This window comes from Bidens hawaiensis, unplaced genomic scaffold, assembly GCF_021521415.1.
Source record: "Bidens hawaiensis isolate Kalapana, Puna unplaced genomic scaffold, B.hawaiensis_p1.1 tig00004105_1, whole genome shotgun sequence".
NCBI classification, from domain to species: Eukaryota; Viridiplantae; Streptophyta; class Magnoliopsida; order Asterales; family Asteraceae; genus Bidens; species Bidens hawaiensis.
The window spans coordinates 391481-406185 of record NW_027491242.1 but is presented as its reverse complement, the minus strand read 5'-3'; the positions used below and the strand labels follow the sequence as shown (position 1 = coordinate 406185).

At 37.3% G+C, this 14705-nt stretch overlaps 2 protein-coding genes across 2 annotated transcripts; one reads left to right on the top strand and one right to left on the bottom strand.

Moving 5' to 3' along the window:
* The first annotated feature begins 457 nt into the window (after positions 1-457).
* Positions 458-5089, top strand: LOC143625482 (uncharacterized). The gene is made up of 13 exons (XM_077095797.1): positions 458-675; positions 1521-1948; positions 2230-2347; positions 2447-2545; positions 2650-2916; positions 3546-3653; positions 3743-3814; positions 3907-3993; positions 4059-4130; positions 4212-4298; positions 4383-4490; positions 4576-4644; positions 4731-5089. The coding sequence occupies exons 1-13, from the start codon at positions 484-486 to the stop codon at positions 4836-4838; spliced, it is 1815 nt and encodes a 604-aa protein (XP_076951912.1). The 5' UTR covers positions 458-483; the 3' UTR covers positions 4839-5089.
* A 738-nt stretch (positions 5090-5827) lies between these two features.
* On the bottom strand, positions 5828-8123 carry LOC143625390 (serine racemase-like). The gene is made up of 6 exons (XM_077095728.1): positions 7921-8123; positions 7753-7839; positions 7117-7347; positions 6963-7036; positions 6691-6877; positions 5828-6135 (listed from the first exon to the last, which is right to left on the bottom strand). Exons 1-6 carry the CDS (start codon positions 8079-8081, stop codon positions 5889-5891), a joined length of 987 nt encoding a protein of 328 aa, XP_076951843.1. The 5' UTR covers positions 8082-8123; the 3' UTR covers positions 5828-5888.
* Between the last annotated feature and the right edge of the window lie 6582 nt (positions 8124-14705).

The window sequence follows — 14705 nt, the reverse complement described above, 5'->3', positions numbered from 1 at the left end:
GGGACGATGGGTTGTTTTTGGATTTTTTTTTGAAGTTGTGGTAATTGATTTATATGAAATGGGTTATATATAGGAAAAAAATTTTGGGTTTTATAAAGGAGTTTGGGATATTATATATGAGTTTGGAGATTGAAGTTGTGCTTGATATGGTTAAAATGGGTTGATTTAGGGGTATTATATAGGATTTTGTAAAGGTTTTTTAAAAAAAAAACCCGAGCTCAACGGCTCTTTTGGGTGGGCCCACCAGCTTTTCCTCTCTCATCTCCCGCGATCACCCTTGCGCTCGCCTGGAAATCCGCGCTCGCGCCCCTCTCGCGCCCCTCTCGCGCCTCGGTGGTGTGGTGCTCGCGCCCCGGGGCGCGAGCAGATGGCCTCACGCGCCCTTTCTCGCGCTCCACACCCCTCAGCCTAACACTCTTCCTACTCACATACAGTGAGTGACACCACACAAACACACACACACACACACTAATCTCTTAAAACATGTCTCTGACTACCATTAAAGCTTCCAGCTTTGGATTCTCCATACCTTATAATTATTATATTAACCCAAAAGCCTCTAAATACCCTCTTAAACAATATACAAAAGTTGTAGTCTTTGCAGGAAATTGGGACCAAATGGAGCTTAAGTTTGATAAACTAATTGGTAAAAACCCTAAACTTATTCTTGCCAAGGTCAGTTTTTTTTTTTTTTTTTTTTTTTTTTCCATATTTGTCAGTTTTGTAGGTAAATTTGATTTGGGTATTTTGAAATTGGGATAAATAGTGATTCTTGTTGTGTTCTTGGTTGAGCATTATTAAAAATTATTAATTTAGAATGTATTTGTGAAAAAAAAGAAAGCTTTTTGGGATTCTTGATTGAAAATCTTGAAAAGATACTGTATTTGTGTTGTTTGAAGTAATGTGGTTGATTTTTTTAAACTCTATAAAAGCATAGGCTTTTGATGTCTTTAAACTGAATCTTGAAATGATGAAGAGTTGAAAAAAGTAGGGGTGCAACTGCAAATGAGCCAGCATCTCGCGAGCTGCTTGAGATCAGATCAATACAAAGCTTGAAAGGAGGCGAGCCTTACCAGGTTCGATCCGAGCCCGAGCCTCAAATAAAAACCATTTAATTATTGAACCGAGATTTGGCTCGTTTAAGGACTAAGGTACTACACACAAGCTTGAGCCGAGCTTAAGCTTGTTAAGGTGTTTCTCACTATATATAAAATAAATGTATATAAATTAGTTAAGTAATAAACTAGCCAAGACCAAGCATAAAAAACGACTCACAAACCAAGCTCGAGCTTTAGAAAAGAGCTCGAAACGAGCTGAGCTCAAGCTTTAGAAAAAGAGCTCGAAACGAGCCAAGCTCGGGCTCGTTTACACCCCTAAAAACTTGTCTTCAACTTCAATATTGATATGTATATTTCATTATTAGTATGGAAAATTACTTCATTAATCATGATGCTATATGCCATCGTATAGTTTGCTATGATTATGTATTAGTTTACTATGCTTTTATGTGTCTTTCCTAGATAAAAGATAGAAAATCAAACCCGGAATATGACAAAGGAAGGAGACGTAAACAACCACTTACGAAGACTCCAAATGTTATATTATGGAAGTCAACTGCTTTCGATGATGATGATGATACAAAGATGTCATCAAGTTTGACCCTAAAACCTAATTTATCTCTGCAAATAGGTAAAGAAGATGACATGGGACGGTTTAGTCATATGTTATTGGTGAAGAATCTTGAACCTCTTATGAGAAACCAAGAAGTAGAGCCGATAGTTAATATTAAAGAAAGTACACTACCAACCGAAAAAGTTGACCAAACTTATGAAGTTAACAGAAGTTCAAGATCAAGAAATCTTGACCAGCCACAGGAAAGTAAGGATGTAACAACCGATTCTGTCTCAGAACTATCTCAAGATGCTACCTTGCAAGGACGACCTGAGAGGTATGGTTTTATCTCAAACGGGTCAAATTGTTGAAATTTTTAAGCTTAAAGCGAAACGGGTCAAAGGGGTCAAAGATGCTCAAAAGGTATGTTTGATGCACAAAACTTCTTGCATCATTTTGTGCATAAAATTTGATTAATATTATTGAAATTATGTAATCTTTAAAATCATTGGCTCGCTATTTTTGTGCATAAAGTTCAAATCTTTTGGACAAAAAAGTGTTTTTGGTTTAACTGACCCGACATTTTTATATACATTTTGTACTTTTGATTTGTTATAGGTCGTTAGGCCAACCCGTGAAAGAGATGTTTGGCATTGGTGGAAGGAATACTAAGGTTGAGAATCTAATGCCGTATTTCGTTACACGTGAAAACTCGCTTTCAGGAATGTTCTTAAAGGTATTATTATTATTTATCATATTTTATTTCTGACCTGCTCATTTTTCCATTTCAAGATATGAATTAATAAAATCTGAATTCTAAGTGATACAATCATAGGATGGTGAAGATACGGACGGGAAACGGGCTCAAGATATGATAAAGACTACAGGAAGAGGAGAAGTGGAGTTGATAAGTTGTAGCACCCGAGGGTTTGTTGTAAGTGTTCATAAAACAGAACCTGCTGATCTGGCAACCTTAATAAGATTTTTTTTTTTTTTTTTTACTTTTTCTTCATTTTATATTTTGCCCTTTGTTTACAGGTTTCTTTTGGCTCTTTGATAGGGTTTTTGCCATATCGATATCTTGCCACTAAGTGGAAGTTTTTAGCTTTTGAATCTTGGTTGAAGAACAAAGGCTTTGATCCCGCTACATACAGAAAGAATTTAGGCGTTGTTGGAAACTTTGATGCTGCAAGTGTAGATTTTGAAAAGATTGAGGGGGAAATATCGCCACATATGGAACTTGAGGATCTTCTTGCAATTTATAACCAAGAGAAACTTGAATATTTGTCAACCTTTGTTGGTCAGGTATTAGAACATCTTTATTTTCTTGGTAACCGTGAGAACCCGTTAACTAGGCTTTTAAACAAAACAAACCATTAGTGAACAGTTCATGAACCGTTTGACGGGAAGTTTGTTCATTTACAAAAAAAAATTGTTCATTTAGTTAAACAAACGAACATGGAACATGAACATATGTCTCGTTCGTTCATTTAAGTTCATTAATATATTCATTTAAAATTTGTTGGCCCCTCACAACTTTGTTCTAGTTTTAATAACTTTTAGGCCCAACACACGGTTCTGCACTTTACTTTTAACTAGTTTTAGCTCAGTTATGTTTGTTCATCTATGTTCGTTTGTGAACCGTTCGTTTATAAAACAAACTAACATAAACGTTCACAAACACGGACGTGTTCTTTTTCTTAATGAATGGATGTGAACAAGAGAACCCTTTTCGTTTAATTGCCCATGTTCGATCGTTTGTTCGGTTATAGTTAAGCGAACAAACACAAACATGCTCTGTTTGTGTTCATTCGGTTCGTTTACAAGTCTACCGTTAACAGAAAACTCACGAGACTCACCAATACCCTGCTAACCAGTGGGATCGAGGGCATAATAGTAATATTAACAAACATAAAGATACTGACTTTTTGCAGAAAATCAAAGTAAATGTGATTTTAGCCGACCGAGAATCTCGGAAGCTAATATTTTCTGTGAAGCCAAAAGAACAAGAAGAGTCAATACAAAGAAAACGAAACCTCATGGTAAAATTTTAGACAGTAATTTTTTAAAAGTGACTTAATTTCACATAACATTATGTTGAGTTTGAGATCTTCTTTTTATGAATTTGCAGGCTAAGCTTAAAGTTGGACATATAGTGACATGTTGCATAAAAAAGATTTCATATTTCGGAATATTCGTCGAGGCAAGTAACATTTCTTTCGTAAGGGTACTCGTCACATAATATTTCTTTTTTAAAGACCTTGTTTTCAAAGCATTATTACTTGAATAATATAGATTGAAGGAGTGCCTGCATTGATTCACCAGACAGAAGTTTCATGGGATGCCACCTCGAACGCCACATCATCTTTCAAGATTGGGCAGGTAAACGAAAACTTTCCAAAAATATAACTATTGTAACAAAATAATTAAAATCATTTTGTTTACAGATGGTAGCAGCAAAAGTTCATCAGTTAGATTTTTCACTCGAACGCATATTCTTATCTTTGAAAGAAATAACGGTAATTTATCTTCTAGTTTCTTCAATACTTTCAATATTTTATAATGATGGTGGCTATAGTATGATGGTTATCTTGTGGCAGCCAGACCCGTTGACCGAGTCTTTGGAAGCTGTTATCGGTCATAATACTGTCTCGGATGCTACATCTGACACAGAACCTGAAGACGAGGTTATTTTAGTCATTCCACTTGCTTCTACTAATTTTGTGCATTCAAGTTGTTATTTTAACTATAATCACGTATAAATTTGACAGTGGACCGATCTTGAATTACTTGTCAAAGGACTGCAGAGATACGAGGGTATTGAGTCAGTAACTAAAGGGCGGTTTTTCTTGAGCCCCGGTTTGACCCCAACATTTCAAGTAATATATTTTTTTAAAGAAAAAATCTTTGCGTATGTTTTTCGTTGCTTTTACGTATCTGGTATTTAATGAAATTTATGGGCAGGTTTATATGGCATCCATGTTCCAGAACGAGTACAAATTGCTAGCTCGAGCTGGAAATAAAGTACAAGAGGTATATTTATATTTGACTTTCAAAAGTCAAACTTTATATTTGTTGTAAATGAGTAAATGACATGTTTATGTTTATGTTTTGGGTAGGTAATGGTGCAGACATGGCTAGATACAGAGGAGATGATGCACGCGATTTTGTTATGCGACAAGAGAAAATTACAAATTACAAATTACAAATGTGCATTTTATATTTAGTCAAGTTAGTTATTGTACAGTTGGTTCAATCATCTTTGAGCCCTGAAGGTAGACCATGGTCTCATTGTCAGGCTACACCGGGCTCCGATTGTTAAAAAGAATCATTTTTGTGACCTGCAATAGTGTTGGGTATACCTGTGAAGTTATGCAAGTACACACATGGTTTTAAGGATGTTAAACATGCATTATAGTGTTCATACATGTATTTTTTGACCGAAATAACAAACGATTGTAAAGTTTTTTCGAGTTTTATATATTCTCTTGAGCTCTATTAATGACTGCAAGTAGGGCTGTAAACGAACAGAACGTTCAGCAAGCAAACAGTTCGTGAATCGTTCGGCGGGAAGTTCGTTTATAAATGAACGAACGCAAACACAAACACAAAATTTTGTTTGTTTAGTTAAATGAACGAAGATGAACAAAGATTATGTTCGTGAACGTTCGGTAAAGTGTTCATTTATGTTCGTTAGTTAAAGGTTTGTTTTATTTTTTGATTATATTTTATTTGTAATAATCAACCTAGCATTTAATTTTTTTTAATTTTATTGTTTATGTTCAGTTTGTTTCGTTAATGGTCTGTTTTATAAAGTCTTGCTTTAACTAACAAGTTTAACTTGCGCTTAGTTCACATCATAAGAATAAAACCACCGATTAAGGGGATGATTATGTTTATGATTATTATTATCTCAAGTGCTTAACTTTACATCTAATTAAGGTGATTTATTATATTTACTGTTTTGGACTAAGAATATTGGATTTTTTTTCTTAAACAGGACATGTTCGTTTGCATTCGTGAACAAGTTAAATTTCTTAACGAATGAACACGAACAAGATTTCCCGTTTGTGAACCGTTCGCTCGATTCATTTACAGTCCTAACTGCAAAGTTTTACAAGAACTCAAAAACTGATCAAGTGCTCATGCGCAGTACATAAAAACCGTCTCGCGAATGGTTACTATCTTTAATATAATCTTGGTTAGTCACTATTCTTTCAATTTCCAACTTAGGATTTAAGCTACAAATGTTCTAGTTGAATAAAATGTACAAATCATCAGCGATTCAATGATTCCCATAGCACACCGAGATCCACATTACCACCCGAAAGCACAATGCCGATATTATGCGAATCGTTAAAAACAGGACTTTGCTTGAACTTGTCTGAAAGAACTGCAGCAAGGCCTATAGCACCACTAGGTTCGATTGCAACCTTAAGTACTTCATAACAATATCTCATGGCTTCAACTATCTCTTTATCTTCAACAGTTATAATATCATCAACAAGATCTCGTACAACGGGCCTGCATAAATACACACTTATTATTATTATTATTATTATTATAATAATTATGTGTAGGCATGTGCACGGTTCAGTCTGGGTCGATTTAAGGCTAAAACCAAAACTTCGGTGTTTGAATTTTTGAAAACCATTCGGTTTTGGTTTTTTCGGCCTTGCCATTTGAGCTTGAAAACTTTGGACAAACAATAATGAATTTGGGCCTAAATCATTTTTTTTTAATTAATAAGTAGTTGATTATTATACATTTGGGCTTAAGTATTTAAGCTGCCTATTCATTAAATTCTTAAAAATTACTTAAAATAAAAAATAAAAATCTATAAAAAATAATAAATTCTTATAAATTAATTAGATTCCTATAAATTACTTAATATATTTAAGCTGAACCATAAGTTCGGATTTTACACAAACATAAAACCAAACCGTCAGTTTTTGTTTCAGTTCGGCCTTTTCGGTTTGGTTCTATGGGTTTCGGATCAGTTATGTCGGTTTCATGCACACCCCTAATTATGTGTGTGATTGTCGAGTTTAATACTTTAATGTATGCTTTAAAGTTTACCAAGTAAGATCTCCAAGGGAAGCTCGAAGCCCATCTGCAATGGTGTCGGTTTGAGCCAAGGTTATTATTCTACCGGATGCTTTGGATTGTGCAGCATCGTCTGCACCTTTTGGCTCAGCAGCCACGACCCGTATGGCAGGGTTCAGTGATTTGGCTCCAATCGCGACTCCAGATATCAAACCGCCACCTGCATATTTGACGAAATAAGGAAACTAACCAAACAAGTTTATAGATATAGATGATATGATAGTAGAATATACAAAGTTACAAACCACTTATTGGAACTATTAGCGTGTCGAGTTGTGGGACCTGATCAAGAAACTCGAGTGACAATGTACCCTGACCACTATAGAGAAAACAAGAAAATGTTAAATAAAACTATAAATACCTTAAAGATCAAATATTAGTATATTACTATATAAATACCTTATTATACGACTGTCATTATATGGATGAACAAGAACAGCACCCGTCTCGTGTAATACTTTGTTTGCAGTTTCTTCTCTAGATTGCATATTAGCCTCACTCCATATGATCTGACCTCCATAACGTTTTACATTTTCGACTTTACATTTTGGAGCGTTTTTCGGTATAACTATATACGCAGGAATTCCTCTAAGTTTTGCAGCCAAAGCCAGTGCTGCAGCATGATTACCACTAGATATACAAGCAAATTTAAATAACAGAATTAACTATCAAAAACTCAAACTTTATGTTAAAATGAGTAATCTTGAACCAAAAAGAATTATTTTTTCAATCGCATTTGCATAATTTCTCCAAAATCAAGCATTCTTGCAAAGTACATGATTTTCTTGAAATTAGTATTGTTTGACTTAAATTATCATAATATACAAAAATTAAAAAAAGATAATTAACTTAAACTCAAACTTTATGCTGAAATGAGTAATCTTGAACCAAAAAGAATATTAAAGATAATGTATTTTTTTTTATCATATTTGCACAATTTCTCCAAAATCAAGGATTCTTGCAAACTACAGTATTTTCTTGAAATTGTATGTTTGACTTAAATAATGATAATGATAATAATAATAATAATAATACCTGCTATGAGTTACAACTCCTTTGGCTGCTTGTTGTTCATCAAGAGAAAAGATAGCATTTGATGCACCTCTGAATTTAAAAGCTCCACTGATAACCATAAAAAAAAATGGTCATTGTGATGAACAAGAAATATGCTAAAAGAAAATATAAAAAAAAAACATGTGTTACCCCTTTTGGAAGCATTCACACTTGAAAAATAAAGATTTGCCAGCAATGGTGTTTAGGGTTTCTGAAGACAAGACAGGAGTTATATGAACATAAGGTTTTATTAAAGCATGTGCGTTGGTTATTGAGTTGATGTCAGCTGCATATTTCTTATCTTGTTCCATGCTTCTTGTTTTTGTTTTAAGCGAGATCAGATCAAGAAGATAAAGAGATCTAGTGTTTGGAAGATGAACATAGTACATGTAATTATTATTATTATTATTATTATTATTTAGATTATTTAGATTAAAAATATCAACTTTAACCGGGACTCGCAAACGGGTCGGATCAAATGGTGATACGAATCTCGATCGTTAATCAAATGGTCCAAAGAAAATAGAAAGAAACAAGAATAGAAATTGTAGATTTTTGGAAGAGACTTTGATTTAATCAAATCATAATATTTTCATTCATAATTCCTAACACATAAGAACTAGCAGCTTATATAGCCAAGATACATAACCGACCCACTACTTAATAAACTACCCATTACAAAGATATTAAACCAACAATTATCAAACTAAACAAAAAACAAAGAACATATAAAAGTTGCATGGCATTGTGTGACATTTGTCATTTTCGGTTCGATTTGTATTCGTAATTGTATTGTAAACCCGACCCATTTTGCTTTCCGGATCCTTTGATATTAATAAAATAGTGTATTTTAAGTTATAATCATGTTCCAAACTTTGTCGTTTTCTTTTAAGGCCCTTAACGGTGTTCAAAACGCTTATTCCATGCTTAAAACGACCTAAAATGAACTTCAATGACCAAAGCTGCCAAAAATTAATCCCATAAATTTTTTTACCAACTATAATTTCCAGATTTCTTTTAAGTATTTTAATTAATGGTTTTACTTTAATTCAAAAGAAACCAATGAAAATTTTTGCATGAGATTCTATTGGTGGAGCTTGTCACCTTCTCAAGCCTTTCTATACACTCTTGGCCTATAAATACAAGTGTATCTCACTCATTTTAATCTTGCTCATTCACTTCTTTTTTCTCCCAAACAAAGATTATATCTCCGATTCTTTCGTAGGGTCATAAAATTTTGTATGGAAGTCTCCAAGACCGAATTTTTGATCCGATTCAGTGGTTCGACTCATACTCAGTTTTTTCCTCCGGCTTGGTGAACATAACCCTTTAGCAATACTGGAAAAATTTCGAACGGGCCGCGTGGTGGCGTAAGGGCATAATTATTGGTCCGATTCTTTCGTAGGGTCTTAAAATATTGTATGGAAGTCTGTAAGACCGAATTTCTGATCATATTCGGTGGTTTGACTCATACTCAGTTTTTTTTCCGGCTCAGTGAACATAACCCTTTGACAATACCGGAAAAAATTCGAACGGGCCGCGAGGTGGCGTCAGGGCATAATTATTGATCCGATTCTTTCGTAGTGTCATAAACTACTGTATGGAAGTCTGCAAGACCGAATTTTTGATCCGATTCAGTGGTTCGACCCATACTCAGTTTTTCCTCGGGCTCGGTTAACATACCCCTTTGGCAATACTGGCAAAATTTTGAACGGGCCTCGGGATGGTGTCCGGGCATAATTATTGACCTGATTCTTTCTTAGGGACAAAAAATTTTGTATGGAATTCTCCAAGACTGAATTCTGATCCAATTCAATGGTTCGACTCATACTCAGTTTTTCCTCCGGCTCAGTGAACATACCCCTTTGACAATACTGGAAAAATTTCGAACGCGCCGCGAGGTGGCATCCGGGCATAATTATTGATCCGATTCTTTTATAGGTTCATAAACTTTTGTATGGAAGTCTCTAAGACCGAATTTCTGATCCGATTAAGTGGTTTGATCCATACTCAGTTTTTCCTCCGTCTCGGTGAACATACCTCTTTAAAAATACAGGCAAGATTTCGAACGGGCCCCGGGGCGGCGTCAAGGCATAATTATTGACCCGATTCTTTCGTAGGGTCATAAAATATTGTATGGAAGTCACAAAAACCGAATTTCTGATCCGATTCGGTGGTTAGACCAAAACTCAGTTTTTCCTCCGGCTTGGTGAACATACCCCTTTGGCAATACTGGCAAAATTTCGAACAAGCCGCGGGGTGGCGTAACGGCATAATTATTGATCCGATTCTATCATAGGGTCATAAAATATTGATTGGAAGTCTCCAAGACCGAGTTTCTGATCCGATTCGGCGGTTAGACCAAAACTCAGTTTTTCCTCCGGCTCGGTGAACATAACCCTTTGGCGATACAGACAAAATTTCGAATGGGCCCCGAGGTGGCGTCAGTTTATACTTACTGATACGATTCTTTCGTAGTGTCATAAACTACTGTATGGAAGTCTCCAAGACCGAATTTCTGATCCGATTCAGTCGTTCGACCCATACTCAGTTTTTCCTCCGGCTCGGTGAACATACCACTTTGGCAATATTGGAAAATTTTCGAACGGGCCGCGGGGTGCCGTCAGGGCATAATTATTGTTACGATTCTTTCGTTGGGTTATAAAATTTTGTATGGAAGTCTCCAAGACCGAATTTCTGATCCGATTCAGTGGTTCGACTCATACTCAGTTTTTTCTTCCGGCTCGGTGAACATACCCCTTTGGCAATACTGGAAAAATTTTGAACGGGCCTCGGGGTGGCGTCAGGACATAATTATTGATCTGATTCTATCGTAGGCTCATAAACTATTGTATGTAAGTCACCAAGACCGAATTTCTGATCCGATTCAGTGGTTCGAACCACACTCAGTTTTTTCTCCGGCTCGGTGAACATACCCCTTTGACAATACTGGCAAAATTTCGAACGGTCCCGGGGTGGCATCCGGGTATAATTATTGATCCGATTCTTTCGTAGGTTCATAAAATTTTATATGGAAGTCCCCAAGACCGAATTTCTGATCCGATTCAGTGGTTCGACCCATACTCAGTTTTTCCTCCGGATCGGTGAACATACCCCTTTGGCAATACTGTCAAAATTTCGAACGGGCTGCGGGGTGGCGTCAGGGCATAACTATTGATCCGATTCTTTCATAGCATCAGAAAATATTGTATAGAAGTCACCAAGACCGAATTTCTGATCCGATTAAGTGGTTCGACCCATACACCGTTTTTCCTCTGGCTCGGTGAATATACCCCATTGGCAATACTGGTAAAATTTCGAACGGGACGCGTGGTGGCGTCAGAGCATAATTATTGATCCTATTCTTTCGTAGGGTCATAAAATATTGTATGGAAGTCTCTAAGACCGAATTTCTGATCCGATTCAGTGGTTCGATCCATACTCAGTTTTTTCTCCGGTTCGGTGAACATACCCCTTTAGCTATACTGGAAAAATTTCGAATGGGCCGCGTGGTGGCGTCAGAGCATAATTATTGATCTGATTCTATTGTAGGGTCTCAAAATATTGTATGGAAGTCTCTAAGACCGAATTTCTGATCCTATTCGGTGGTTCGACTCATACTCAGTTTTTCTTTTTCGGCTCGGTGAACATACCCCTTTGACAATACCGGCAAAATTTCAAACGGGCTGCGAGGTGGCGTCTGGGCATAATTATTGATCCGATTCTTTCGTAGGGTTATAAAATATTCTATGGAAGTCTGCAAGACCGAATTTCATATCCGATTCAATGGTTCGTCCCATACTCAGTTTTTTCCCCCGGCTCGGTGAACATACCCCTTTGGCAATACTGGCAAAATTTCGAACGGCCCCGGGGTGGCGTCCGGGCATAATTATTGATCTGATTATTTCGTAGGGTTATAAAATTTTGTATGGAAGTCTCCAAGACCGAATTTCTGATACGATTCAGTGGTTTGACCCATACTCAGTTTTTCCTCTGGCTCGGTTAACATACCCCTTTGGTAATACTGGCAAAATTTCGAACGGGCCCCGGGATGGTGTCGGGGCATAATTATTGATCCGATTCTTTTTTAGGGTCATAAAATATTGTATGGAAGTCTGCAAAACCGAATTTCTGATCCGATTCAGTGGTTCGATCCATACTCAGTTTTTCCTCTGGCTCGGTGTATGTCCCTTTGGCAATAGTGGCAAAATTTCAAACGGGCCCCGGGGTGGCTTCCAGGCATAATTATTGATCTGATTTTTTCGTAGGGTTACTAAATTTTGTATTAAAGTCTCCAAGACCGAATTTCTGATCCGATTCAGTGGTTCGACCCAACTCAGTTTTTCCTCCGGCTCGGTGAACATACCCCTTAGGCAATTGTGGAAAATTTTTAACGGGCCACGTGGTAGCGTCAAGGCATAATTATTAATCCGATTCTTTCGTAGGGTTATAAAATATTGTATGGAAGTTAAAAAAACCGAATTTCTGATATGATTCTGTTGTTAGACCAAAAACTCAGTTTTTCCTCCGACTCGGTGAACATACCCCTTTGGCAATACTAGCAAAATTTCGAACAAGCAGTGGGGTAGCGTCAGGGCATAATTATTGATCCGATTCTTTTATATGATCATAAAATATTGTATGGAAGTCTCCTAGACCGAGTTTCTGATCCGATTTGGCGTTTGGACCCATAATCAGTTTTTCCTCTAGCTCGGTGAACATACCCCTTTTGCAATACTGGCAAAAGTTCTAATGAGCCGCGAGGTGGCGTCAGAGCATAGTTATTCGTCCGATTATTTCGTAGGGTCATAAAATATTGTATGGAAGTCACCAAGACTGAATTTATTATCCGATTCAGTTGTTCGACCCATACTTAGTTTTTCCTCTAGCTCGGTGAACATACCCTTTGGGCAATAGAGGAAAAATTTGAACGGGCCGCGTGGTAGCGTTAGGGCATAATTATTGATCTGATTCTTTCGTAGGGTAATAAAATATTGTATGTAAGTCACAAAGACCAAATTTCTGATCCGATTCGGTGGTTCGACCCATAATCAGTTTTTCCTCCGGCTCGGTGAAAATACCCCTTTGGAAAAACTAGCAAAGTTTCGAATGGGCCGCATGGTGGCGCCAGGGCATAATTATTGATCCGATTCGTTCGTAGGGTCATAAAATACTGTATGGGAGTCACAAAGACCGAATTTCTGATCCGATTCGGTGGTTCGACCCGTACTCAGTTTTTCTTCCGGCTCGATAAACATACCCCTTTGGCAATACTGGCAAAATTTGATCGGGCCGCGGGACGGCGTCATGGCATAATTATTGATCAGATTCTTTCTTAGGGTCATAAAATATTGAATAGAAGTCTCAAGAATTTAAGATCCGATTCAGTAGTTCGACCCATACTAAGTTTTTTCTCCGGCTCGGTGAACATACCCTTTTGGCAATACTGGCAAAATTTCGAACGGGCCACGGGGTGGCGTCAGGGCATAGTTATTGATCCGATTCTTTCGTATGGTAATGAAATTTTGTATGGAAGTCTCCAAGACCGAATTTTTGATCCAATTCAGTGGTTCAACCCATACTCAGTTTTTCATTCGACTCAGTGAAAATACCTTTTGGCAATATTGCCAAAATTTCGAACGGGCCGCGGGGTGGTGTTAGGGCATAGATATTGATCTGATTCTATCGTAGAGTCATAAAATATTGTATGGAAGTCACCAAGACCGAATTTTTGATCCGATTCAGTGGTTCGAACCATTCTCAGTTTTTTCGCCGGCTTGGTGAACATACCCCTTTGGCAATACTGGCAAAATTTCGAACGGGCCCTAGGGTGGCGTCAAAGCATAATAATTAATCTAATTCTTCCGTATGGTCATAAAATATTGTATGGAAGTCTCCAAGACCGAGTTTCTGATCCGATTCAGTGGTTCGACCCATACTTATTTTTTCCTCCTGCTCGGTGAACATACCTCTTTGGCAATACTGGCAAAATTTCGAACGGGCCGCGAGGTGGCGTCAGGGCATAATTATTCATCCGATTCTTTCGTTGGGTCATGAAATATTGTATGGAAGTCTTCAAGACCGAATTTATGATACGATTCAGTGGTTCGACACATACTTAGTTTTTTCTCCGGCTCGGTGAACATACTTCTTTGGCAAAACTGGCAAAATTTCGAATGAGCCACGGGGTGGCGTCAGGGCATAATTATTGATTCGATTCTTTCGTAGGGTCATGAAATTTTGTATGGAAGTCTCCGATACCGAATTTCTGATCCGATTAAGTGGTTCAACCCATACTCAATTTTTCTTCCGACTCAGTGAAAATACCTCTTTGGCAATACTATCAAAATTTCGAATGGGACGCGGGCTGGTGTTAGGGCATAATTATTGATCCGATTTTATCGTAGAGTCATAAAATATTGTATGGAAGTCAGTAACACCGAATTTTTGATCCGATTCAGTGGTTCGACCCATACTCAGTTTTTTCGCCGGCTAGGTGAACATACCCCTTTGCCAATACAGGCAAAATTTTCAAAGGGCTGCGGGGTGGCGCCAAGGAAAAATTATTGATCCGATTCTTCCGTAGAGTCATAAAATATTGGACGGAAGTCACAAAGACCGAATTTCTGATCATATACGGTGGTTCGACCCATACTTAGTTTTTCCTCCGGTTCGGTGAACATACCCCTTTGGTAATACTGGCAATATTTCAAACGGAACGTGGGGTGGCGTCTAGGCATAGTTATTGATCCGATTATTTCGTAGGGTCATAAAATATTGTATGGATGTCTTCAAGACCGAATTTCTGATCCGATTCAGTGCTTCGACCCATACTTAGTTTATCCTTCGGCTTGATGAACATACGCCTTTAGCAATAATTGAAAAATTTTAAACGGGCCGCTAGGCGGCGTCAAGGCATAATTATTGATCTGATT

Excerpts from the sequence above, each read along its gene's own strand:
- LOC143625482 (XM_077095797.1), top strand. The coding sequence starts at position 484 with ATGTCTCTGACTACCATTAAAGCTTCCAGCTTTGGATTCTCCATACCT. Across the intron at positions 3,654-3,742 it reads AAAGAAAACGAAACCTCATG|GCTAAGCTTAAAGTTGGACA; the intron begins GTAAAATTTTAG and ends ATGAATTTGCAG. Across the intron at positions 3,815-3,906 it reads ATTTCGGAATATTCGTCGAG|ATTGAAGGAGTGCCTGCATT; the intron begins GCAAGTAACATT and ends TGAATAATATAG.
- LOC143625390 (XM_077095728.1), bottom strand. The coding sequence starts at position 8,081 with ATGGAACAAGATAAGAAATATGCAGCTGACATCAACTCAATAACCAAC. Across the intron at positions 7,348-7,752 it reads GGAGTTGTAACTCATAGCAG|TGGTAATCATGCTGCAGCAC; the intron begins GTATTATTATTA and ends TTGTATATCTAG. Across the intron at positions 7,037-7,116 it reads AATGACAGTCGTATAATAAG|TGGTCAGGGTACATTGTCAC; the intron begins GTATTTATATAG and ends TTTTCTCTATAG.